Source organism: Neopelma chrysocephalum, unplaced genomic scaffold (assembly GCF_003984885.1).
Source record: "Neopelma chrysocephalum unplaced genomic scaffold, ASM398488v2 Primary Assembly neopelma1_42, whole genome shotgun sequence".
Taxonomy (NCBI): Eukaryota; Metazoa; Chordata; class Aves; order Passeriformes; family Pipridae; genus Neopelma; species Neopelma chrysocephalum.
In genome coordinates, this window is record NW_020897700.1 from 12,254,495 (window position 1) to 12,279,981 (window position 25,487).

A 25,487-nucleotide genomic window follows, 5' to 3' on the forward strand; every position below is an offset into this window, starting at 1 on the left:
CTAGTGTGCAATGCCTAGGTGTACAAACTAGACATGAGTATGCAGTGGCAGATAAGTGGGAATGGTTTCAAACTGAGAGTAGGTTTCAATCAGATATTAGGAATAAATCCTTTAACGTGAGAGTGATGAGTCACTGGAACAGGTTGCCCACAGAAGTTGTGGATGCCTCAACCCTGGAAGTGTTCAAGGTCAGGGTGGTTGGAGCTCTGAGTAGCCTGGTCTAGTGGAAGCTGCCCTGCCCCTGGCAAGGGTGTTGGATCTAGGTGATTTTTAAAGTCTCTTCCAACCCAAGCCATCCTATGATTATGATTCTATGATTTATGATACTGAATTGAAGCCTTTGTAGAACTGAGATATTTAGCTCATTATCTCTGGGATTATTTGAAAAAGGAGGGGATTAACATTAATAATACAGTTATCTCATTTTTAATTGTAAAAAACTATTTCAATAACTGCACAATCTCAAGCATAATAATCCTCAAAAAACATGTAGCAATGGCTAAGGATGCATAGCTTATATCTTCTCTCAAGAAAAAAAATCTAGAACTCTTATTCTAATCCATGTATCTTTTAATTTCTGCTCTCCAATATGACTCTAGATTAAACGTATTTTAAAATTTAAGATTAGAATGATTCATTTGGATTCTGCTGGAATGTCAGGGGGAAAAAATTAAATAGGTGGTGTCCATAAGGAACGTCTTGTTGTGATCAAAATTAAGGATGAGTGCTTTTCAACCCTGAGTTTTATCACAACTGTTGTGGTGACCTGAGAGAAAAAAAGGTTCTCTAATGATTTCCATTTGGAGGAGAAAGATATTGATAAAGACATTTTGAAGTGTTTCCTAAAATAAATTTGAAATACTTAACATACATTTTTACTGTACAAATACTAATATCTGGATAATCCTTAAAAACATTCTAAAAATGGAGATACATAACCTATAGCAGGGTAATTTTTTCACTCAAACATCTCTTTGTTAATGACAATATAGAATTTCCTATTATTCCTTTTTTTCTTTCTACCATAATCCTTATGACAAATAAGAAATTTTTATTTTCATTATTTTCAGCTGTCTCCTTTGAGACATACAGGCAAGTTATCCCCCTCCTGCTTTTGTGCCATTTTAACATTTGCCTGTAATTGCACTTCTATATCCTGTCTAGTGATATTAACAAGTGCAAATTCATGATATAGAATATTTTCCGAAGTTCATTTGCATACTATGATGCATAAAAAATCTCTAACCGAGGAATTAAGACATTAACATGGTGTGTAACCTGGTACTGAATGGAAACCTGTTTTAAAATTTCGTAATTTCCAGTGATTTCCAAACACCTCATCAAAAGCTGAGTTGTACCCTTACTCGTTTGTCTGAGAACTCACATTACAATCATCATAGTTTAAACCTTATATTTTTGATTAAAACTTCATTGTTTCAATATTTTTGAGGCATTACATTTTTCTTCACAACCTATGTTTCAAGCCTATTTAATTTGGTGTGAATTTTCATCTAAGGAAAAATAGGAGAACATGCTTCACTTAGGCATACTACACTAGGTTGTATGGGGTCAACTTAACGTCTACTGCTTTTTCCCTGTGGCCCTACACTGAGTTGAGAAGCAGGAGCAACAGATGTTATTAACATGAGGTATGTGAGGCCTCATGCTTCTCAAAATGCGGCTACAAGACAAGTGTGCTTATCTCTGTGCAATTCTGTCACATTTAGATGTGAAAAAGGGTTTACTGTGATAAGTCTAGAGGACAGTGTGGCCAATCAGCAGTCTGTTATACTCTGTATTGCTTTGGCCAAACTGCATTTCTGTGGCCAAGCGTGCTGTAAAGCGTCAGTGCAACCCACAGTCCTGAAAAGATGGATGAAGTTCATGCCTCTCCTGAAAAAAATAATTGGACAATTTGTCCATAAAAAGTCAAAGTATTTGCTAACACAGAAAACTTGAACCCTGGATGCAACTAGACGATGGAGACTTTAAAAAACATCAGCAAAAGAGAAGACAATCGCACAACTGTGGAACCTGCCTGTGATGGGCAAGGGGGAAAAATGTGATGCTGAGCAGCACCATCTGCAGGTAAAAGGGTATGACCTCACCCAGAGGAAGCAGCAGAGTGGCCTGCTCTGAGTTACAGCAATAAAATTACAGGAACAGATCTAGAAGAACTTTGGGAGGACAAATCAGATAAAAAAGATGGTCTTGCTCATGCAGGACTACATTTATTGTGATACTCTCCTCTTCAAGATAACAGTATTTTCTCCAGAGTAATTTTTTTTTTTAATTCAAGTCTTCAGTATGAAGTGAGTTTAATAAGATTAGAGGGATTTGGTTTCTAGGAGTGTAAGAATGCATTTTATTTCTTTGTTACAACCAGTATTATTAACTACCATTTGTAGACAAAAAACCCATAAACATTATCTTAAAAGACAACAACAGCTAAGAGTTTGTTTTCACTATGTCACTTGGATATGTGAACAGTAATGTGCTTTGTTAAGACTCCTGCAATGAGCTTTTGCAAGCCGATATGCCTTTAGGACACCACACAAGAAACAAAATTTAAAAAAATCAACTTTCAAAATTTGAAGTCTATTTCTCTGGCCTATGATAGATTAGATAAACTGAATTCTTAAAATAATGCTAAACAACTACAGCTGGTATGCAGTAAGTGGCCAAGAAGAGTTTTCAAATTAAATTTAGTTACAACACAGGATGGAAAACTCTTCTGAGACATCCTGTAAAACAGAAAAAAAAAGTCTCCAAATTCTCTCTGTGAAAAAAATTAATATGAAGCTTCAGGACAATTTGTGGAAACTCATCAGTGCATATCTTGTCAGTGTTTCATGCCCAATTGAAAATTAATAACTGTAACAAGAGCTCAAAAAACAAACTACATCTAAATATAGAGACATAACAGTTTCAGCAAAAGTATAGCAAAATGGCTCATCAAGTCTTGTGTTCTGAAGTGACACAACAACATTTCCAATAATTTTCATGTTTTGCATCCACAGGCATATCCGCAGTGACACATTTGGGAAGTGAAGTAGAATCATAACAACCAGCAAAATCACATATGAACTATTTATGTTACAAGGATGGTCTTGCTTTGCCACATTCCTATGTGACATTCATTGCTCCCCTGGGCAATGAATGCAACACCTAATTTTTGTTTCAATCACAGATAATTTCAATCATGGCTGCAGAAAGCCCAATATACAATAGCTTGAATTCGTGTATAATAGAGTTGGTTAACAGGCACAAACAGAAATGCTCTGAGTCTTGGTTTTATTCCTGCTCCATGGATAATGCACAACACTTGCACTTGAATGATGCTGCTCAGAACTGTCTTAGGTCTATTAATGCTTTTTGGCTCAAAGGTTTGGATATAGTGGTCCTGCAAACAGTGGAACTATGGTTCCTACACTCACCACCAGAACTGATGGATTCCATATGTGACCATTTCTGATAATTGCAATCTTGATGAATGGCATGTTTTCTTAACTCCACATTCCCCATTCAACCTCCTAACACACACATCCCAAACACAATCTTTTCTCATAATCTCTTTGGTTCCCCCATAAGGTCAAGCAAGTTGCTTAACAACCTGTAGATTGTAGCCCTTCTAGGTCTCACCTTCCTCCGACCTAATGCCTTATATTCAGCTGACATTATAGTGATAGTCATTAAAGGAGACATAGCTTTGATGCCTTACTCTGCCAACAACAACTCAAACCCCTAATTGTTTTGACAAACACCTAAACCACTCTTTTTGAGAGATAGTAGAGATTTTTAAGCCATGGCTTTTTAACATGCTTTTTTTTAATAGATCATTTCTCCAAAAAGAAAGTTTGCACTTCTTATCCAGGAGGTAGTGTATGGGTGTGAAATCTCTGAAGTTGCTCATTCCTTCACTGAAAAAGCAGAAATTATAAGCACTTTGAAAAGCAAACAAAGTCTATGGCAGGCTGAGAATGTGATGTAAAAAAGCCAGCACTTCCTGACTCTTAACAAGGCATTTTTCTCAAGACCTCAGTTGTCACCATTGCACTGATCAAAATTTAAGCATTCTACCTTAAAGATTTATTGAATAAAAATTCAACAGCTGCCCTGAAAGTAGAAACGTTACATCTAGACATCTCTTTAGTTCATACTTCTCTCCTCTCTGCCCCTGCTAACACAGTACAGCTCGTCTCTCTCATCACAAGACTTCTGTTCAACTTGATATCTCCCAGGCTCCCAGGCTTGTCCTGTAGAACTGCTGCCTACCCAGTCCATCCCAGCCTGTATCAGTGCATGGGGTTACTCCACCCTAATTGCAAAACTGTGTATTTGATTTTACAAATTGCTATAATGTTGTGGTGGGTTGTCCAGCCCACGAAGGTCCTGCTTAATGCCGCTTGGTCCTCCATTCTGAGAGAGACAGGAACTGCAAGTGCAAATTTATCAAGCTGAAAGAAACCCTAGTTTCTCTTTTCCATATTTATTTTCAACTTTCTTTTCTTGCAGTCATTATCAGTCTTACACCAATGTTAAATTTACCACCTGCCCAAGTATTTGTTTCCTGAAAAGCTGCATAAAGACACTTCCTTCCTGTCCAGGAATTTATGTAGTCAACGACAGGTCTGAACATCAGTACTGATTTCTCCCAATATGCTACTGATATCCACAAACTTGAAAGAAAAACTGAATGGTAATACATTCCCAGAGTTGTTTTGTGAATTTTGGCTTTAGATATATATATTTAGATACATAGACAATTTGTCTAGTTCTATATGCCAAACACTGGAAAATCATAATTTCTGTTCAGGCTGTATGATGATACATACAACCTGTTTTATCTGTTTTATGACAAGGAAAAGGTGAGTACTTTTATAAGCAGTTTTTATCAGCAAACTACACTCAAATTGCAATTTATATTAAATGCAAACTGCAAAGTTTCTGGAGACTGAGCTAATCAAGTGTTTTTGATTACCCTGACTTCTTCCTAGAAAGGTATGAAAATAATTTCAGCTAAATTTACTTATATGTAGTCAATTTTAAAGGTACAATCTCTTGAAATAATGAGCTCTACATGCACATAATTTATGAATTGTATTTTTTGTTTAAGAAATTTTATCATTAAAAGACAAAAGGAGTGAAAGCATTTAACTGTATTTCAATAATAAGTAAAGCAGAGCTCCTGTCAAATGACGGTGTCACATTCTGGGAGGAATAAAAAGGAAGTGTCAGACAAGGTAAAATCAAGTAGACTGCTTGCCATGTGGTGATTCTGATAATGACGTAAACAGGAGAGAAAGGGACAGTATTGTCTTATGGAAAAGACAGTTTACATATTTCATTCTCCTTCAAGCTCTCTGTGAAAATCATCTACCATTATGATTGCAGGGTGATACATAACATGCTGTTGCCAAGACAGGTTAATTGCAATCTTATTTTAACAGACGCAGAGAAGAAAGAAAGCACACAACAAAAAGCAAAGGAAAGTGTTGGTGGTCTATGTCATCCCTCTTAGGGCAATAGAGTTTTATTTCCTTCTGAGACTGTGTGTATTTTTAGCTAAAGTTACTTCAGTTAGAACAAAAAACTGTCCTCAGAAAATTTCTTTTCAACCTTAGTAACTCTAAAAATAAAACGTTTTTTCTTTGATGTTTGGGGGCTTTTTTTCCCCCAGTTCATCTGAAGACGCTTGGAGCCAATACCCACACTCTCACTAAAGACAGTAGCAACATTTGCCAGGGTGATTCCATCCTGTGTACTAGATAAAATATTAGGGTTTATCCATGCAGGAGACTTAATTGCATGATGAATGATTTTCTTTCAGGACCATTCTGATCAAAACTTCGTCTGTCTGGGGCTTTAACACACACATAAAAGACTAGCTTTCTACTACCTATGACACTGAAGTCTCCCAACCCAAGATGAGATGAATGCCAGAACCAGCATTACGGAAGGGCTGGAAAAATACAGCAAAGGGGAAGTCTATGATGGCCCACAGATAGATCATATTTGCTGTATATATTATATCTCATAAATTATTCTTAGTGTTGGTCGTCCTGCAATAGACTTTTTTTGAGTAAATATTTGTCTTTTTTTCCTTCATACAGAGGTGCAGAGAGTAGACAAGAATACTCAAAGCATTGCAATAGCAACTATTTAATGACAACCTATGAATCCAAGGTATTAAGCACTAGAAAAGAGTCAAAGTTAAAAAGTGCAGTAGCCATGTTACATCATTCCATACAAAATCTGTTTCTTGAGTCCACCTATTGTTTTATTTTAGAAGAAGACTCTTTAATTTTTGCTTTTAGAGGAAAGAACTGTCTTTACTTTTATTTCTATAGAGAAAAGTGTATCAGCTGGCTTTTGCAATATGTTATCTTTTCTACATAAAATGAGGAACTGTGGTTTTTACAAGTCTAAAACTTATAAACACTGCTGAAGCATCTAGAAGTAAATACTCTGTTTAATACAATTTTCAAGCTCATTTTGAACTTGAATGTTTAGTAGAGTGGAGGAATTGAGTTGCTTAATAAAGGGATTTCCAGAAGACAGACAAATGGGAGGAGCTATTGTATTAAGAGGTCTAAATCTAAGTAAGACAGCCATTTAGTTTGAGCATATCTTAGCCACTGAAGTAGTCTCGGTCTCCCTTTCTCCTTTCCTGCTGTCTCTCGGTACCTAATTTCATGTTAAACCTGTGTCTCTAATTGTTTATCAAGGGGGAAAATGCAGTGTTATAGGAGAGGACAGTCTTCACAGTTCAATTGCCCCAGGACTCTCTTAGGAAATCTTCATAGCTAGCAATATTTTGACTGCTAGGCTGGCTGTTTGTTGGCCATCAGTCACTGTTAGAAGTAGAATTGTATAGTCTAAACCCATATTAACAGATGTGTTGGAATCAGAAAACGATATATCTGCTTCCAAGATCCAAGGCACATACTCTGCAGCACTCTATGAAGATTTATTCAGATATGCTTAACTTAGTTCAATTTTTCAATTTGGAATCATCTCTGTTCAGCCAGTATAAGATTCTAATTTTAAGTAAATAGATTAATGTAATTTCATCAAGCTATATAGTCTTTAAGCCATAGTCCTCTCTAAATCCATAAAACATTTCACAGTAGAATAGTTAGCATTATCAATGACTTACAAGGAGGGTCAGACTACCATTTACTAGTATCTAAAGTAGTATCAAGAACCTTCAGCAGATAACTCTCCATTCTGCATGGATTACCAGTTGAATGCATGCTTAGTTCTTTTCTGGTTTGTTTATACTTATTCACTTTGTATTTTACTATGTTATTTATTTTAATTTCATAGTTATTTATTAAATATTATTAGTCCTTTTTTAATTATTTCTGAGGCACACTATTTCCTTGACTCAGTTTTCTAAAGTGATTCTCCCTTATGGAAACTTTCTATGTAGCTTCCGAAACAGCTACTCAGCCTTTCTGGGAATTGTAAACATGATTATGACATTGTAGGGGTACAGTAAGAAAAGTTTTCCCCAAAAGGCATCCTAAGGGCTGCTAAAAAAGAACAAAGAATTTTTAAGCTCCTTCAACTATTGTCTTTGGAACAGTTTGAGACAGACGAAACTGCAAAGGAGGACTCTTTAGGGCCTGAATTTACTACTTATGCTTGATTTCTCTTTCACATCCCACACTATTGACAGTACCTTTTAATCACACGAGCATACTGCTACCTGCATAGCCCATTGTTTAAACACCACCTGCCACGGCCAGAGGAGGCTGTGCAGTGGGAAGATGTGCTAAAGTAGAAAATTGCTCTTAGGTTACTCACTGTTGGCCACAGCAGCAACAACTAAAAAAACAGTATGTGATCTAGGCACTAATTGAGTGGAAGAAAAATCATATAAACTGACTGCAGTATATATTTTTCCTCTACCTATTAGTTTCAGCATGGACATTGCAGGGGAATCATGCCACCTCAGCAGCTCTAACATTGTTGTTACCAAAGAATACGGGTCAGAGAGAAAAATGCACCATCACATGCATATACACCACCACATTCACTTCACATGCATAGGTACAACATTCGTCAACTCAGCACTTTTGGTGCCTTTAGCACACTTAAATCCCTGGTTAGGCTAGACTTACAAACACAAAGAATGTTACCTTGTTTCAGGAAAGAATGCTTATCCTTTAGGAAGCCCTCAATAGCTTTTCTTTCTTTTGCATGACAAAAATCTGTCCATTTTATGTATTGTGAGCACATCTATATTTTGCTCTAGTCTGAAACTAACATCAGGTCATAATTTCTTGCTCAGCCTCAGCAAACCCACAATACCAGAAAGTATCCTATCCTTCCCCTAGGCACTCTCTGTGACACTTACAGTGCATATCAAAACAAACTAGAGCTTATCTTTTATGTACTGAAAATTAATTGCTAGAGCAATGCTCTTAGATGCTTGTCTGTCTCCTTTGCCGGCTGAGATGACTTCATGGGTATGTCTGTTCTGATCAAGCATCCAGTCAAATAGATTAAACCACAGCTAAGCTGGCTTTGAATTTGAAATGGAATACAGGAAGAAAAAAGAGGCCCACAGCTGGTTGCTGGCTTTAGTTGGGAAACAACAGCACAGCCTCTGCTGTCTGCCTCCTATCTGAAGCTCACATAGTTAGTTTTCTTTTTCCACCCTGCTTCATTAGCTAAGTTTATGCAGGTGATTCTGATGTCAGTCAGGAAGGGAAAAAACTATCACCTCTTCCACACTGAGACCAGCAACTGCTGCGACTGCAGTGCTGAGACTGACTTCCAACTGCTACCTTTCTCTGACATTCAGTAGTGGAGTAACAGAGAAAAGCGTCTAACCTGGGTAGTCACCAGTCTCCCAGGGGAGTTGCCATATATTAATTGTTCAGTGCTGTAATGGAACAGAGGAACACAGTGGTCTTGACTAGGAAGCACTGATATATGTGCGTGGCATGTCCATAAACTCAGTGGGTCTAAGACAAAGGCAGGACTCTTAAGTCACACATGGTGTGGAGTTATTTTTCCACTTTGAGACTCACTTCACTTTCTTTTTTCCTTTTTTTTTGTTTGTTTTTGGTGCTGTAGATTTTGAGGGTTTTTTTACCTTGACCAATGATGTTTCCAAAAATAAGAAAACCAAGCAAAAAATTGTTGACACATCATTCAGTCCTAGTTCTGGCCACTTCATAATCCCCACTTTTTCCTCTGTGGTTACAATGTATTATATTCACACCTCTTTCATTTAGAATATCTTTCATTTTGTTAGGATCCTGTTGTGCCTGGCTATTCCTCTCTTTCTCCTTAGTTCAGATTTTCAACCACATAAAATAATCCATATGAGAGCTACTATATTATTTACTGGTCCCTGTTTAGGACTATGGAATTTTTGTGCTGAGTGGTCTGTAATAATTCAAGTTCACTGCAGTACTCAGGAAAGAGAGTCAGATCTCTTATCCCACATTTATCTGGATGAAAAAAAAATACAAGCAGTAGCCAATGTTTATTGACACTCCATGTATGCATACACATATATTATGCACTCTGATGCCCCTTAGTTTTCCTTCCTAATTTGTTTTGAAAGGAGAATATAGGACCTTGTAAGAAGAAAATGTTGCATGCTGAATGATTCTTGCTGATGTGATGCCAAACAAAATGACTTTGCAAGAGGCCTAGATTTGGTTGATGCATTTTGCCACTCCTTACCACCATGATTTACTGTCGTGTATGAGGAAACTGCTGCTGTCCAAAGCTGCTGAATTAACAGAATGAATGTCCCAAAAAAAAGAAAACTTCAGGGTTAAAACCAGTTTGAAGTAAGAATATGATTTCAACAAAGGCCAGTCGGTGCAGAACTTCTAGTTATGTGGGGTGTACTGACCAGCTAAGTGAAAGAATATATTGTGTAGGTATTCTTTTGAAGACACCTTGGAAGAGAAATGTAGGGGGAAATCATAGCCTTTTCTGAAGTAAACACCAAAATTCCCATTCACTTTGTTAAACCAATATTTCGTCTCATGATTGAAGCAGAAATCGGTCTCAAAGCTGGGGCAGCAGATGGTTGAGCCAGGATTTGGGACACAGATTTCAGGAGTGTAGATAGAATTCAGAAAATGCTGGCAATTAGGAATGGAACTAACAATTGAGCTTGCAGATATAAAACTCCTCAGATAAAGAATGTAATTTTAAAATTGAACGTCATAATGAATGTCTTTTTAAATTTTTTTTTAGTGCCTCAGCAGAATAAAAATGTCATAAAATTACCTTGATTATGGCATCATAGAGAGAACTAATGGCCTCTTAAGAGAACTGTTATGAAAATAATCAAATTCAGAAAGTATTTACAATCACTTAATATGCCTTGAATAAAAATATTTCAGTTTGACTTTATCTGAACCTCGTTTCTGTATACCTAATGTTATTGCCATAGCATAATACACAATATATTAGTATAGGATAAGCTCATAAATAAGTCCATTACATATCTAATTTTAATATTATAAATATCAAATAACTATTAATGTGAAACAATTTGGTATAAAATGACATTTTGCATATAAAAATTGATTGGGAAAATAGCTATCAAAAACTACTGGAAAACATAACCAAAAAACTTCATACCGCTTAATAAATAAATAACTGTACAGCTTTCCATGTTAAACTTAGAATAAGAAATAGCTTTCATTCAAAATAAGGAAGAAAACTGAGTTATGTATATTTCTTACTCTACGAAATGGTTTAATGTATACACCCCTTACAGTAAGAGCATTGCCTTCAGCACCATTCATATGCGACTAATATGAACATTGAGCAGAATTAGAAGATCTAATGCGACCAGGTCAAGATCTGTGATATAATCTACAGTTTACAGGGTGAAAAAAAAAAACAAAAATGAAAAACAAAAACAAACAAACAAAAAAAGCAATCTGGATAATATAAAAAAAATGGGTTTATGGCATTTCTGTGAGCCAGCAATAGGGTTTTTTTGTTGTTCTACTTTGGTTAAATGAGTAAAAGTTCCTTGATATTCAGTACCTGGGTAAAACTAAGTAATTTAAGTACCTTCCTAAAGTTGCCTAATCTCAAGTCTTCAATTTCTGTTTGAATCTTGGTCATTGCACTTATGAGCTGGAACAGTTTGAATAGGAATAAAGGGAGAGACTTAGCAGACTCTCCTATTGACAAACTAATGTCCATACTGATTTCACTATATTTTTAGCAATTTTTTTAGACTAAACAAAAATAAAATTAAGTTTAAAATTGAATGTAAATATAAAGGAGATGTTATGCAATGGAGGAGTAAGCACTTTCTTTGCACACAGATGTATTTCCAAACCATAAATGGCAAAAAATTGTGATCACCCACGGGAAACTTCTTATTGTCCTAATGCATTGTGACTCAGTTTTTATATGGAAATGAGTGTTTCAGAGGTTATTGAATTGTTATTTTTCAGGTTTTCTGTTCCTTTTCTTTCCAGTAGATACCCTATTATAATGGAGACTGTGCATATTAAAAAGAGAAATCCAAACATTAATATTTTATTTGTGAACAAATATATTTGACAGAGCATATATTCTTTAGAGTGTGGACTAGATGTTGACAGTAAAAATCATTCTATTTCTATTGAATGTTTCTTCTTTGTTATAAAAAGGAAAGTTTACATGTATTGAAGTCCGATTTCACCTTGAGAGACAGATGGGTTACTATCTCATCCAGATGTACATACCGAGTCTATTGATTGTGATTCTCTCCTGGGTGTCATTTTGGATCAATATGGATGCAGCTCCAGCCAGAGTGGCTTTAGGCATAACAACTGTGCTGACCATGACAACACAAAGCTCAGGTTCACGAGCATCTCTTCCAAAGGTAGGCAAAATTTCCTTTGTTTGTACTACATTAGTCATAATGTTATGGGACAAACACTTTCAATCAACCTTATGTGTTTTGCTTATTAGCATTCAACCATTTCCTAAAGGAGATAAATAATTTTGAAATATTTAGGGATTTTTTTTATTCTCCAGACAAATACATTCTATTTCTCCCATCTCAGCTCTTTACCCAACCACGTTTCTACTAAATTCCATGAACCTTAACAAGAAATGAAAACAATGTTATTCAATACTACATAAATCCTGCTTAATAATTGACTAGCTCATCCTTTTTCACATCCCAGTATCTGATGACATACTAGCAGTTACAACTGAAATTCTAAAGGCCACGGATCCTAACCTGTTCTCAATTATATTCCTTTCTCAAAAACTTAATTAACTCACTAGTTACAAACACAGTTACATTAAAATGTAGAAAAATGTGAACCTAAACAGCTCCAAACAATTGTGTAAAAAATGTTTACAACACAATGTGAACTGCTAAAAATTTATTTCTATTATTAATTATTCTATTATTAATTATTCAGTTTTCTGAATTATAATTACTTTGAATATTTTCTGTTTCATTTTAAGGCTTATTCCTTGACCTTCTTCCTGTGTCATTGCAGTTAATAGAAATAAAATGTATACAATAAAAATACACAAAGTCCCCTTCTGTATTAGTTTTACCACGATATTTTTAGGTTGTCTAATTGCATTCTTTCCTAAGTAAAATAGATAGCCCTAAGACAATTGAGCATGCTTTGTGTCTCAGATATATGGATCTGAATGGACCCAAATGTAACATCAACAGATAGGAAAATGGAATGCTCTAAAACTCAGAAAAACAATGTAAGAGGTTAACAGAGAGCTATATATGGGTTTTGTCAGATTTTGAGGCCTGAAGCTAGCTATGTTTGCTTATATTAAATAGCTCTTTAAATCTGTGCACAAGGAGGAAGCAGGCCTTACTTTCTTGGTTCAGATTATGTCCTGCATCTGAGCTTGGCCATATGGGATTGCAATGAGCTCTATTCTGTATCTGATTTTCAGTACTTTCACTGTGTCAAAATTACAGGACTAATTTAAAACTATATATTTGATTTACTGCGACTATATTAGCAATGAATGAACATATCAGAGTTCTCTACCTATGTTCCTTCTTCTACCTAATTTTTATTCCGGGAATTTTCAGTTGCATCCATTTTAATACAGGAATTCCCACTAATCCTACCATAAACTATTCTTCGATTCCTTAGTGTCATTCACAGATGTCAGTGGGAGAAATGGGGGAAGAGCACGTGTTTCTTGTGGATTATTTGGTTTGGGATGTTTGTGATACAGTACACTATAAGGAACTGTTAATGATTTAAACACATTTTGTGAAAGTAAATTTTTAAAAAATAACGATTTATAGATTGAATTTTTATTCCTCTTATTATGTAATTTCATGTTAAGTTTTGTTTGATATCAGTAGTATTGGGATGTGGAGGTATTAATGCACTTTCTGCTGACATGAAATACTTAGTTTCACATCTGTGGCTTTAACATATTTGATCTTCTCCTTTCTTAACTTCATAGGTGTCATATGTCAAAGCCATTGACATCTGGATGGCAGTGTGTCTGCTCTTTGTATTTTCTGCACTTTTGGAGTATGCAGCTGTAAACTTTGTGTCAAGGCAGCATAAAGAACTTCTGCGATTCCGCCGCAAAAGGAAGAAGAGCAAGGTAAAAGTAATGGTATTCACAGCTTTGAAAGAGAATCTGACTGAATTATGCCAGGGTATAGGGTTAATTTGGTAAACATACTACAGCTTAAAGTGGCAATATAAATAAAATGGCAGCACAGCATAAAATTCACTATAGGCAGAGGGTCACTACAAGGACTGTAAACTGCATAAATCCAACTTCAATTCCCGAAGGAGGGATTAAGAGGGATTTACATGAGGCATGGAGCATTTAGGAGCCATCTGCACCAACATGAATTTCACTCTGTTAGAGGAGTTAGGTTATTCTTCAGTGAATGAATGTTGCTGGTATTTGCAGCAGTTTGTACTACATTGAGATTCAACAAATAGTGTTTCCTAATTTAATTCTAGTACTCAATTCAAAGCCTTAACAGCTGTGTTTCATGCAAATATTTTTTAATACAAGAAATACTTTTTCAAGTAACATTATTGGTGGAAGAATAAACATTTTACTTTAAAAGGCTGATAAATGTGTGGTTTTTTTCTTCTGTCCTGTTAATTTAGTGCAAATTGTTCATATAAATAGTAAAAAATTTTAATATCATAATGGCTACTAATATTTATTTTATAGCTGGAGATATATAGACTACCGTAAAATAACTCACTACCAGTGTGCAAAGTCAAACAGCTAAGGCTGCAAGTTTGAACTCTGAAGCCTGCAGTTAAATCAAGCAATAAGGAAAATTTCTTACAGCAGTATATAATTCCTACTTCTGATTTCATGAAGAGTAAATAGTTCTCCAGCCTATCCATTAAGTGAGTACCCATCTTTCCACAGGCTTTCAGTTACTATCTAGAATATTACTAGTGGATGGAAGTCTGATCATAGCAACATGATTCAGTTCTGTTGTCTTTCATTCCTGAAGACTTACCTCATGTTTACTGCTTACGTGCAAGGAGAAGACATTTTATAGGTTGTTTCACTCTTACTCAGAAGATATTGAAAATCTGCACTGCTGTAAAACCTACCTAAGCAGTCTCTGCTAGTAAGACTCTGTGTTAAGAGGCAGGCTGGACAGTCAAATGAAAATGACATTTTCATACATTTGCCTGCCCTTGTGTGTTGAGTCCCAGACTTCTTAAGCTGCACAGAGAAACTCATGTACTGTGGCCTAGATGATGACTCAGACTGCATGTACCTGCTTTCAACATTAATCCCCATGAAAAATGGGCTTTGTTCTTCTCCCTGACAGTAGCAGAAAAAAATAGGTTTTGTGACAGAGTATTTGTTTCTGAAATATGGCAGCTCTCTGAAAGCTGCTTAAAGGTTTGGAATGGGAAGAATGGGATGGGGCAGACACAGGTTACTGGACAGATGTGGGTGAGCCCCAACAAATGCATGGTGTATCAAATACAAACAGCTGTGGTGAGTGATATATTATGTCACTATACCTTTAGTCCATTCATCTTTCTCGCCACATTGAGAAAGTTTCTTCTGGATCTCAAGCAAATTTACCACATTCAACTTTAATGACATATTTCTTAAATACAGGTCAATTATTATGAGCCTAGGGTTAGAAACTGGCAGGTGATAATGATTCCTTGGAATCATACCAAATCTCTTTCCAGCTCTCTCTTAGCAAGACTTCCAACTCACCAAAGACACTTGTTCAGCAATCACAATCAATGAAATTTCAGCTTAGAGGTATGTACGGGAGGATCCACCAGATACAAAACAATTCTAAAAGAAGACCTCTTTAAAAAAAAAATATGCAGATGAATAACCTCACTGACTTAAGTGTTTTGCTGGATTAGTGCTTGACATCACGGTATTTTTGAATTCACGCTTAAAAGTCCTTATTCTAATTTTACACTTCATTAGACAGTCTTTAGCTTCAGGTAGGTTGCCTGCTAGGTTGTCGTAAAATTACAGGATTAGACCTAGAGACTTCAGGGTATGGACTAAAGTACTCCCCTTAGATTCTGAGGGATGGAGATGTGCACTTCAATGCTTTCCTTCATAATAAACCCAGGTGAGAGTATTAAATATTTTTGGGGGTATATGGCTTTCCCTTTCTCCTGTATCTGTAAGCTTCATCACAAGATAGGCTTCTCAGTATAAATTTACAAAAAAATACTTTCTTCCTATGCAAGGTTACAATTTTAGAGAAACAGTAATTTTTCAGAAAATATTAATTTAACTAAATGTTTCCTGGCTCACTCCAAACCCATGTAGAGCTAGAGCTCCTGGCCAGAGTTAACCTTTGAGAATACACCTTCTCAAGCTTTAGAGACAGCTCAGCTAACTGATTCTCTCTTTCTCAATGTTTTATTAAACCATTCCTTGCCATCAAGTATACAGGATTGGAAATATTACAGCATGGAGATTTTATTTCCTCCAAAAAATTTGGATCACATCCTAAACCCTCTGGTATATAAATAATAAATTATGTTTTACAGATTAAAAAATGCAGTAAATAACTAGACTTCCTTACCACAAATATTATTATTTATTCACCACATTTTCTTACATGAAATGTAGGCCCCAGGAACATAAGTCAAAGTAACCTGGTTTTCCTTTTTTTTTTGTCTTTTTCAAAGTTGACTACTACAGCTCATGATTATAAAGTTTTGTATGTTTGTTATCCTTTTGGACTAGGTCAAGCAGACACTGGCTGTCAAGAATTAGATTGCATTAACTTTTAAAACTGTATAAAGAAATGTTTATTTGACCACAAAGTCAAAAAAGGTGAAAAGAAGTTATTTTAAAAGGCTGCATTTAAAATAAACTTCAGGGACTCCCTTGAACATTAAATCCTCTTCCTTTGCAAAGTGGAAAACACTATTCTATTCAGTATTTATGTCCAAAACTACTGGAGAAATATATCCATTAGGATAACTTATTAGACTTTTACATTCTGCATGCTTCCATTCTTGGGACACTGTACTAATGTCAGGTTTTTCTACCAGGTGAATTCTAGTCATTAAGTACAGATTTTTTTTTTTGGCACTGGCATTTTATCTGCAAGGGTACAGCAAAACTTATAGTGATTCGACTGTGTTGCAAAAGGCAAAAAATAGATGAGTTTGGAAATATTTTGTTCTAGGTATATATTGACAGAAGAGAATATTTATAAATAATATCTAATTGCAATAAGGCAGCTGAAGAATTTCCAAAGTCTATTTTCTTTGTAATTAGAAGATATGCTTGTTGCAAGAAATATTTACTTTAACCAAAATAATAGTGCAATGATTGGATTTCAGTGCCTTTGGGAGGTCAGTGGATCCATTTTCCTGCCTTAAGTCAAGATCATTTATACCTAATTCATCCTAGTCATAAAAATTCCACAAGCTCCCCGAAATATATTCCAATTGTTTAAAACGTTTTTTACTACTGCATTTTTGGCCTCTCATGGCTTTTCTAGGAGGGGCACAGAAAACAGATTACTTCTTTCCTTTGTGTCACCATTTGCACATTTCCATTCAGTCTTTTCTTTAAGTATTCCCAGTTGGTACAGTTTTGGGGTTTGGTTTGGGGTTTTGGTTTTATTTTTGTTTGTTTGTTTGTTTCTTCTCATTTGCCTTCCCTGGAAATTCTCCTAATAAGTCCATATACTTCCTCAAAACTGTGTTTGCAACAAGAACAACATAAAATCTACCCAGTAACAGTTGAAAGCAACCAAAGGATCAAATGATTCAAGTTATACACTTGTTTATCCAAATCATTTTACCATTTGCCTTCTAAACAACATCATGTTATTGACCCGTATCAGGACTGTGACCTTCCATATCTTCTGGGTCTTTTTCCAGAACTACTGCAGAGCCATTGGCTTTCCATCTTATGCTTGCAAAGTTGATCATTTCTGGCTAAATGTAGTACCTTGTATTTGCACGTACTGACTCTCCTGTATTTTTCAGATGCTTTGTTCAAATCATTGAATTCAATTCTAAGTCTAAACATATGCTCAAACAAATTTGAAGATTTTCATGGGTTGGAATATTTTGTAAATTTAATTAAAACTATGGGTTATTCCTTCTCATTGCTGATTGAAAACACAAAGGAACTGGAATCTCTCTCTTAAAAAGCATATGATGGAACTTGGATAAGACTCTTGCAGTGAATTATACAGTTATACAAATTGCAATTATGTACAGAGCTGTAATAAGATATTTTGGGATACAAAGCTCATCTATCCTTGCCATTTTTCTAATGCTTTTTCCAACTATAGTCACTTCCTCTTTTTTACACTGTTTAGTTCATTTGCAGCCTCCCTTCCCAGACAACACCTACAGCAGCATCAAAGACAGTTCTTAGGTATAACAGCACCTTCTGGCCACCCTTTTTATGATTGTAAGTATGGACCTCATTCAGTGATTCCAGATAACTGAATGGCAAATTTCTTTCCAGAGGCCCAATCCAGTTTGCACAGAATTAACAAAAATTTTGAAGCGTCTGGGATTGTGTTATAAATACATTTATAAATAAAAACTATTATTGCAACATAATATAGAACCTACTCATTGCATTTGCCAATAATCATCACAATAGGCATAGGAGATTTTTTTAAAGGGTCTAATACCTTTATGATTACAAAAATGGCATAATGAATCCTGAGAACAAGGGAATTTTGGTTCCCAATTTGAGACCTCATTTGTTATTCAGTATATGAGCCATAGTGCTTTGTCTCTGATGGAGGAAAAAACCTGTCTAGTGAACAGAACCATTTCAGAAACATTATATTGCCATTCCTTCAGAAGGAATGAATATTAATTATTCATTTACAGTTACACTCCTTTCCATCTTGAAAGACAAAAGGAAAAAAATGGCAAAATTAGAAGCCATACAGGGATATTGAAACACACCTATGATCAGTGCTTTTTCTTAGTTGCATTTACATTCTATGGGGAAAAATATTAACTCTGTATATATACTGAATAATAACACTTTTATTTTAGATCAGCTGTTAATATGTATTTAGTTTTCAGGACTATTCAATCTTTTAATCCTATTTTCAAAAATCTAAAGATCACCATATCTTTAGAGAGGAAAATAGACATGCAAACTAGATTGTCTGTAATGGTAATCACACCTCTTTTCTTTTGTTTTCTTTTTGGTCAACCCATCCGTTTTGATGAAAGTATTTTGAGGGAATTCTTGATGGAAATGAAATCAGTGAATCATTACAGCATAGCAATGGCTTGAGATGTACAGGACCTATAGACGGGACTTTGCCTCAAATCTACAGTACAAATTTAAGGGTAAACTATGAAGAAGATTTCCCATTTGTCATAATGTGATATCCAATCATTAATAGAGGCCCTGTCCTTTTGTCTGAAATAATGTCTTCCCATGTGAACTTCATATACCTTCATTGCTACCTGTATGTGATGACGTGAAATGTTAATAAAGGTACTGTATTGGTAATTTCATAATTCATTTTGATCTGTTTAAATCTGGATTAAAACATAGTACTAAAATTTTGCACTGTTTGTAGTGCAAGACAATTCATTAACAGTTTCCTTCTCAAAACTGAACAGTAAAAAATGTAGTGTTCAAATTACTAGAGTCAAGGCTTCAAATAAGCTTTCAAGTTGCTACCACAACCTATAATAGGCTGTGGAGTTATTTTCAGCCCTTATATATATTATTCCTCAAGATAAATATATTATTAAATATATGAATGGAAAACAGTGTGGTCACAAGACCACAGACAGTGACAGCTTTCTATTAATTTATAGTTAAATATTTTGTAGAACAGCACTGATACAGAAATAACCTAATTAAAATTACTTTCTTCAGATCTTCAAAGAATTCTAACTTTCTAAATGAAAATTGTTATCTAAATTTACTTCCATTCTTAAATTACAGTAATTTTAATAGAGATTATAAAATATTTATATCTAGCTGTATGTGGAGTAACTTTCCAGTTGTTAATTTTAGAGCTGAATGTGTGAAAAGTGCATTCAAATCAAACTCTTACTAAAATTCATTCATGATAGGATTTTTAAAGTTTTATCAAAAATCTATGAGAAATCACTTTCTTTGGTGATGATCCACTAAAATACACAAGGGGAAATAAAAGCTTCCTTATTACTTATAAAATTCAAATAATCTAACCAATATGGAGGACTTTTTCAGGAGAATTCACTGTCCAGATTATCAACTGGAGTATACAGGGTACGTCTTTTAGATGACTTCTACAGTGGCAGACTCAGATGCATGCATTCTGAGAAATATTTCTAGTCAAAAAGACAGACTTTAGCCAAGCCAATCAATAATAAAAAAAAATGGGATGTCACTGACATTTTATATAAATGCCTTTGAAAAAGTACTCAAAAGTTAACATCAATAATAACAGTAAATGCATCTTTCCTGCTGTGCACAAGCACCCTCATACGAATCTGAGGCCAAGCTAGTGATTTTGCTGCATTATGAACCTGCCGGAAAACTTGCAGAACCACATTTTGAATAATCCAGTTGCTACCCTAGAAAAGAACTATGGTGGCAATTCCTGCATATCCATTAGCCCTAGTACTTTGATCTGACTTGGCAGGCTCCAAACATCCTGCCTGACCTCATGGAGACACCATCCAACAGACATTGGCCAAAAATGCTGGACTGCTAGAAGGACCTTCACAGCACTTCCTCAACAACAGAGGGCATTTCCAAGCAGCCTGCTGGCAGACTGAATACAGGATGTCTGCAAGCACAAAAAAAAAGGAGAGATCTGTCCTTGAAAACATTCTAGGGGATCATTCCATTCAGGTAAGCCTAAAACAGAGATGGTAAAGTCTTAGTATATAGTGCCTCATCCTGAAAACATGTATAACCGAAAGCTGCTACTCAGGAATTATTTTACTGTCTTTCTCAGCCTGTGCAATTATAAGCACTATTTTCTGGAGAAGCATGAAGACACAAAACTCTGAAATGCACATATGACAGTGTTTAAATGGCAAGTTTATGGTAAATTCTCACAGTCCGTGCATTTGTAACTTAATACTTCTGTTAGCTAAAATACAACACTACAACTCCTCTGGAATACAATTGCTTTAAAGATGTTATTTCCCATTCTTTTCTGATAGGAGAGGAACACTATTGTAGTAATTAAATCTCTGTTTTATCACGTCATCAAATAATGATCCTATCATTTTGTATTTCTGTTATTCATTTCCATAGTAAAATAAGTCAGTGATTTTTCCTCCTCCTTTTCTTTCATGTTAATTTTTCTTTATTTTTGTGTTTTTAAAGGCAAAATCTGATACAGATTTGAAGTACAGTAGTTTTGGTGAACTATATTAGTCTCTTCATTTGTTCAGTTTCCATATATGAAAAAGTATTGCAGTTGGGGGATAACTACATCTCTGCCTGATGGTCATGCTGATGGCCAACTAATTCACTTCAAACTTAGTAGTTTATCTGCATTCTTTTGCAGCTAACTTATTCAGCTATTAAGAAACCTGATTGGATTTTTTTTAAACAGAGTAATTAAAAATGGTTCTTCAAGTAAGTACTATTGATGGAAGTTTTAAATATGTTTAGAATTAATTCTCCATTGAAAAATATTTTCAGATTTACCAAATGTCACAGGCAGTTTCAGAATGAAAAATTTGGAAGCTTGGATATTAGCTGAGATCTTTGAGAAATTGCATTTGTATAAACTAAGAGGTCAAAGTAAAGCAAATATTGCTTCTGAACTATTGAATTGAAACTCTAATTATTTGACTGTGGCACATAAATAAATAAATAAATACTTTTTTAGCTAGGAAGTGCTTTAAAATATCAAAAATTTGCTTACAAAAGGAAAATTGCTGCTCACATCCTTTTATAATACATATGTGAATTATTTTTCAAAATAATTTTTTAAGAACTAACATATACATAATAATTTATATACTTCACGAAAGTCTAAAATTCCAAAGCAACTAGGATAAATTAGGCATGAAAAATAGATATTCTTGAATTTAAAATTATTGAAAAATGGTGAATGCCATCAAAATCATGTGACTATCCTAGAGGAGCCTACATAGTGAAGGAGTGTACTGGAATATATTTCGGAACCAAATTTGGCTCTGGCTTCACAGGCTATGTATCATTTATTTGCCTGCATATGTGCCTCTTTTACTGCTTGAGGATACCTGTAACTAGGTAAAGAGAAGTAAAAAATATGTCTCCAGACACAAGCTACATTTTTTAATTTAAATATGAATATTGTAAATGTAAATTAATATTGTAGATATGAATAATATAAATATGAAATATGAAAATATATCTATCTTCAGACCACGTACTTTTGTTTCTGTACCATGTGATTAAAAATCACTTTCTCTTAAAGTTCCCTGAATTCTGAATGTCTTTGCCAATTTTCCCCTGAATTGACAGAAGAATGAGTTGGAAGAAAAATCTGGCCTTTAGTTTTCATTCACTGTATTTTAAACTAAAACACTTCACATACTATTCTCTTTATATGATGCATTCACAGGGATCAGCAGAAATGAGGCACACAGATACAATTAACTAAATATACAGTTGCCAAATAGGCAGAATTCTCACTAATGTAATTAATGTGCACAATATTAGTGATTTTATGATGAGTATCTCTAGATATCTAGAGGCCAGGATCCTGGTTTGTTAAGCAGTGTACAGGCTTAATGGTTGTTGTCTATAAGACCATTGTGAAGTTTTTCCATTTGAAGACTGCGGATATTTACTGTAAATGGGGAAACAAACCAAATCAGAAGTTGTGTGCTAAATTACTGTGAGTTTACTAAGCTTTCTCATTTCTCTAAATAGATTACAGAATCTATAAACAAATAGAAAAATTCTGTGCTTGTTAAAACTCCTGCAATATTTTTGACAGACACTGATAGGGATGAAATTTCAACCAGTTAAGATAAACTGTGGATTCAAGAAGTCATTGAGGTAATGGTGCAATTGTTATTTAGCAGCAGGTAAGATTTGTGTAAATAATAGTAGTTAAAAAAAACACCTTCTTGCTCTTTTTCTTTATATTCCTTTTTTTTCTTTTTTTTTTGGTCCAACAGGATGATGATGCACGTGAAAGTCAGTTTAGCTTTACAGCATATGGAGTGGGCCCATGCGTGCCAGCAAAAGATGGAATGACACAAAAGGGGCCAAATAATCCTGTTCAAGCTGTACCAAAAAGCCCTGAGGAGATGAGAAAGGTATTCATCGACCGGGCCAAGAAGATAGACACAATATCCAGAGCTTGTTTCCCATTAGCCTTTCTGATTTTCAACATTTTTTATTGGGTAATTTACAAAATCATCAGGCATGAGGACATTCACCAATAACAAGACTAAGGCTTGCAGTACATAAAGATCTGACTGTCACACTCAACCAGAAGCTTTTTGTTATAAATGCACATCAGAGGAGTGACTGGAAAAGTTAAAAACATTGAGGTGGTGAAAAAAGATCCTGCGTGGCCTGCAATGACCAGGATGAAAGAATGACACCCAGAAAAGATACATCTGCTATTGCAAACTTTCCTTGTAAAGCTAAATATTAACAAATTTTTCATTGTAAATCACTCTCTACTGAAGGTTTACTGCCAAGTATTTATACATACTGTTACACAGTGGTATAACTGTACAGTACTCTCTGATGGTCCTTAATTTTTTTTTAATTCTGATGTATTTTTAATTTTAAAAATGGTTCCTGAGTACCCTAGGTAAATTCCACAGTATTACAGAATAGATTAGTGTTTGTAACCTTGATTTCAATTTTACAATATAATGACAAATTACTGATTGGAGAAAACAATTTAAAGGACTTGATCTAGTCTTAAGGACAGTACTGGTGGTTTTGCAATGAATATGTTTGACACATTTAAGTCATATAATTTACTAAATGTATTTATATTACTGTTCCCCTGGAAGCTGTTTGCTGAAATAATCTCTGACAGCACAAAGTATACAGCCTAATAGTCTGCCTATCACATGAGAAATATATTAAAATTTGTAAAGTATTGACTCCTGCAAAGGATTTTTTTTCTTTTAATTACTTACACATTGATAATTGAAACATATTTTTTAATATTTTTTATATTTTAAGGGATTTTTTTCTCAATTCATAAAACTCATACAGCTAGTGAAATAGACAAACTACATAAAAATTTTGCAATACTTCACTTTGATTCAATGCAAAGAGATCTCAGACCACAACTGAAAGCAAATAGTGAACTCCACTGAAGCATTTGGAGGATGAACACAGTTATGTTTATGCACATTCATCTCCTACATGCTACATAAATATAGGAAGCTTAATTTATGAATATGTAAAGTTTTCTGACTCATTCTTTGAAGTTTATTGATATAACTTAGATATTGCTTAAGAAGCACTTCACAACTTTGGAGAAACATGAAGTTCATCTAAAACATAAAAAAGGATGTGGATGGTCTTTTACATATACTGTATTTCACATTAATAAATAGGAGAACGACAATTCAAACTCTTAGAAAAATCTTCCCTGTTTAGGTTTAAATAAGTCATATTAGTTGCTTCTTAGAATTGTAACACCATAGATCAATCTTGTCTATTGGAAAACAAAACCATGCTAAGATATGGAAATGCATCATTTAGAATTATTAGATACTCTAAGTCCAGTAGCTGAGGCTGATTCTCATTGCAAAATATTTTTATTTTGAACAGGTTTAAAATTTTTGGTTTGTTGTTGATCAGAATGTGTATACAAAAGCAAAATCAGCTGGAAACAGACATCTGGTGCACTGCCAAAAGCATGGTGCATATGAAGTAGCAGTAGCAATGTAACTCTGCACTGAGTAACATAGCAACCTTGGCTTTGGTTTGATTTGTTATTGTTTTCCTCCAAGGATTACTTAGAGAGATTCTAAAATAGTAGCTCTCAGAAACTGTGTCACAAAGAAGGTGGATAATCCCCCTTTATTTCAAAACTATTATTCTTTTATAGTTTTACTTCATTTATGATCTAAAATTAATTCAATTTACTTAAAATATTTTTTTTTCTTGCTGAGATGGTGTCTGCTTTTTGTTGATTTATTGATGTGCATGTTCCAAAAAATCATGTTCACTTATGAAGGTGCTCATCTGTGTGAGGAGGTATCATGAACCAATGGTTGATATTTCAGTTGAGTTATATTCACCTCTCTCAAAGATGTCATTAGCTGTATTGTATGGAAAGGGATGTTAATTTGCTTCTGTTAGCAGCAAAGTCAACTGTATTTTGTTTAAGGGCTGTTTTCAAATGCACGTAACTTTTGGCATGTCATTCTGCTGCCCTCAGGTGAGTAAAGATGTTCTATTTTGATATAATGGAACCAAGATCTATCCTGAACTGGTTTTATGGGTTGTTTTTTTTCTGTTACTTTTGCCAAGGTAACAGAGGCCTCTGCAGTCCACTAATGATGTGTTTTTCAAAAGAAATAATAACTTAAAATTCAAGTTTTATTCAGATTATTCCTGAATGACTTAGTGTAAAGGCACATGGTAAAGAAAGAGAGATGATTAGAAACTTCAAGGCACAAATGCCTGCTGTTCACCACTGACTAGGGGAAAAGTCCAAAACTGCCAGCTGGCATGCCAGCCCTCTTTACAAAGCTAGAATCAACAGCTACAGATATCAGCTAAGATTAGTGTGGGAGTTGATTCTTTTGTAACTGTATGGTGAAGCAGCAGAGAATAATATTAAGAAGATGCAAGAATTGAAAGGTGCTCTGCAGTATTTGTCAGCCTGCACTATTTATGCTACAGTCCCATGAAAGAGACAGTGGAGAAGCAGCAAAATAATTATCAAGGAAATAATGCTTGATGCAGATGGTATCTAGCAGGGTTCCACCCACATATAAATAAGAACCCATAAATTAGGTTGAAGTAGATAGCCACCTCATTTCACTATCACTGGACCAGGCCTGAGTACAAGTTCTTAGCAA

At 34.8% G+C, this 25,487-nt stretch overlaps 1 protein-coding gene across 3 annotated transcripts in view; it reads left to right on the forward strand.

The window, feature by feature from the left end:
• GLRA3 (glycine receptor alpha 3) overlaps positions 1–23,545 on the forward strand; it is an 89,246-nt gene extending 65,701 nt beyond the window's left edge. Inside the window, exons 7-10 of one of the 3 annotated variants that reach the window (XM_027676695.1) lie at positions 11,655–11,869; positions 13,453–13,599; positions 18,699–18,818; positions 22,602–23,545. In XM_027676695.1, coding sequence (XP_027532496.1) covers positions 11,655–11,869; positions 13,453–13,599; positions 18,699–18,818; positions 22,602–22,871 — 752 coding nt within the window. In that variant the 3' untranslated portion in view covers positions 22,872–23,545. The remainder of the gene's footprint in view (positions 1–11,654; positions 11,870–13,452; positions 13,600–18,698; positions 18,819–22,601) is intronic. The other 2 variants (XM_027676697.1, XM_027676696.1) reach the window with 2 other exon arrangements.
• The last annotated feature ends 1,942 nt before the right edge of the window (positions 23,546–25,487 follow it).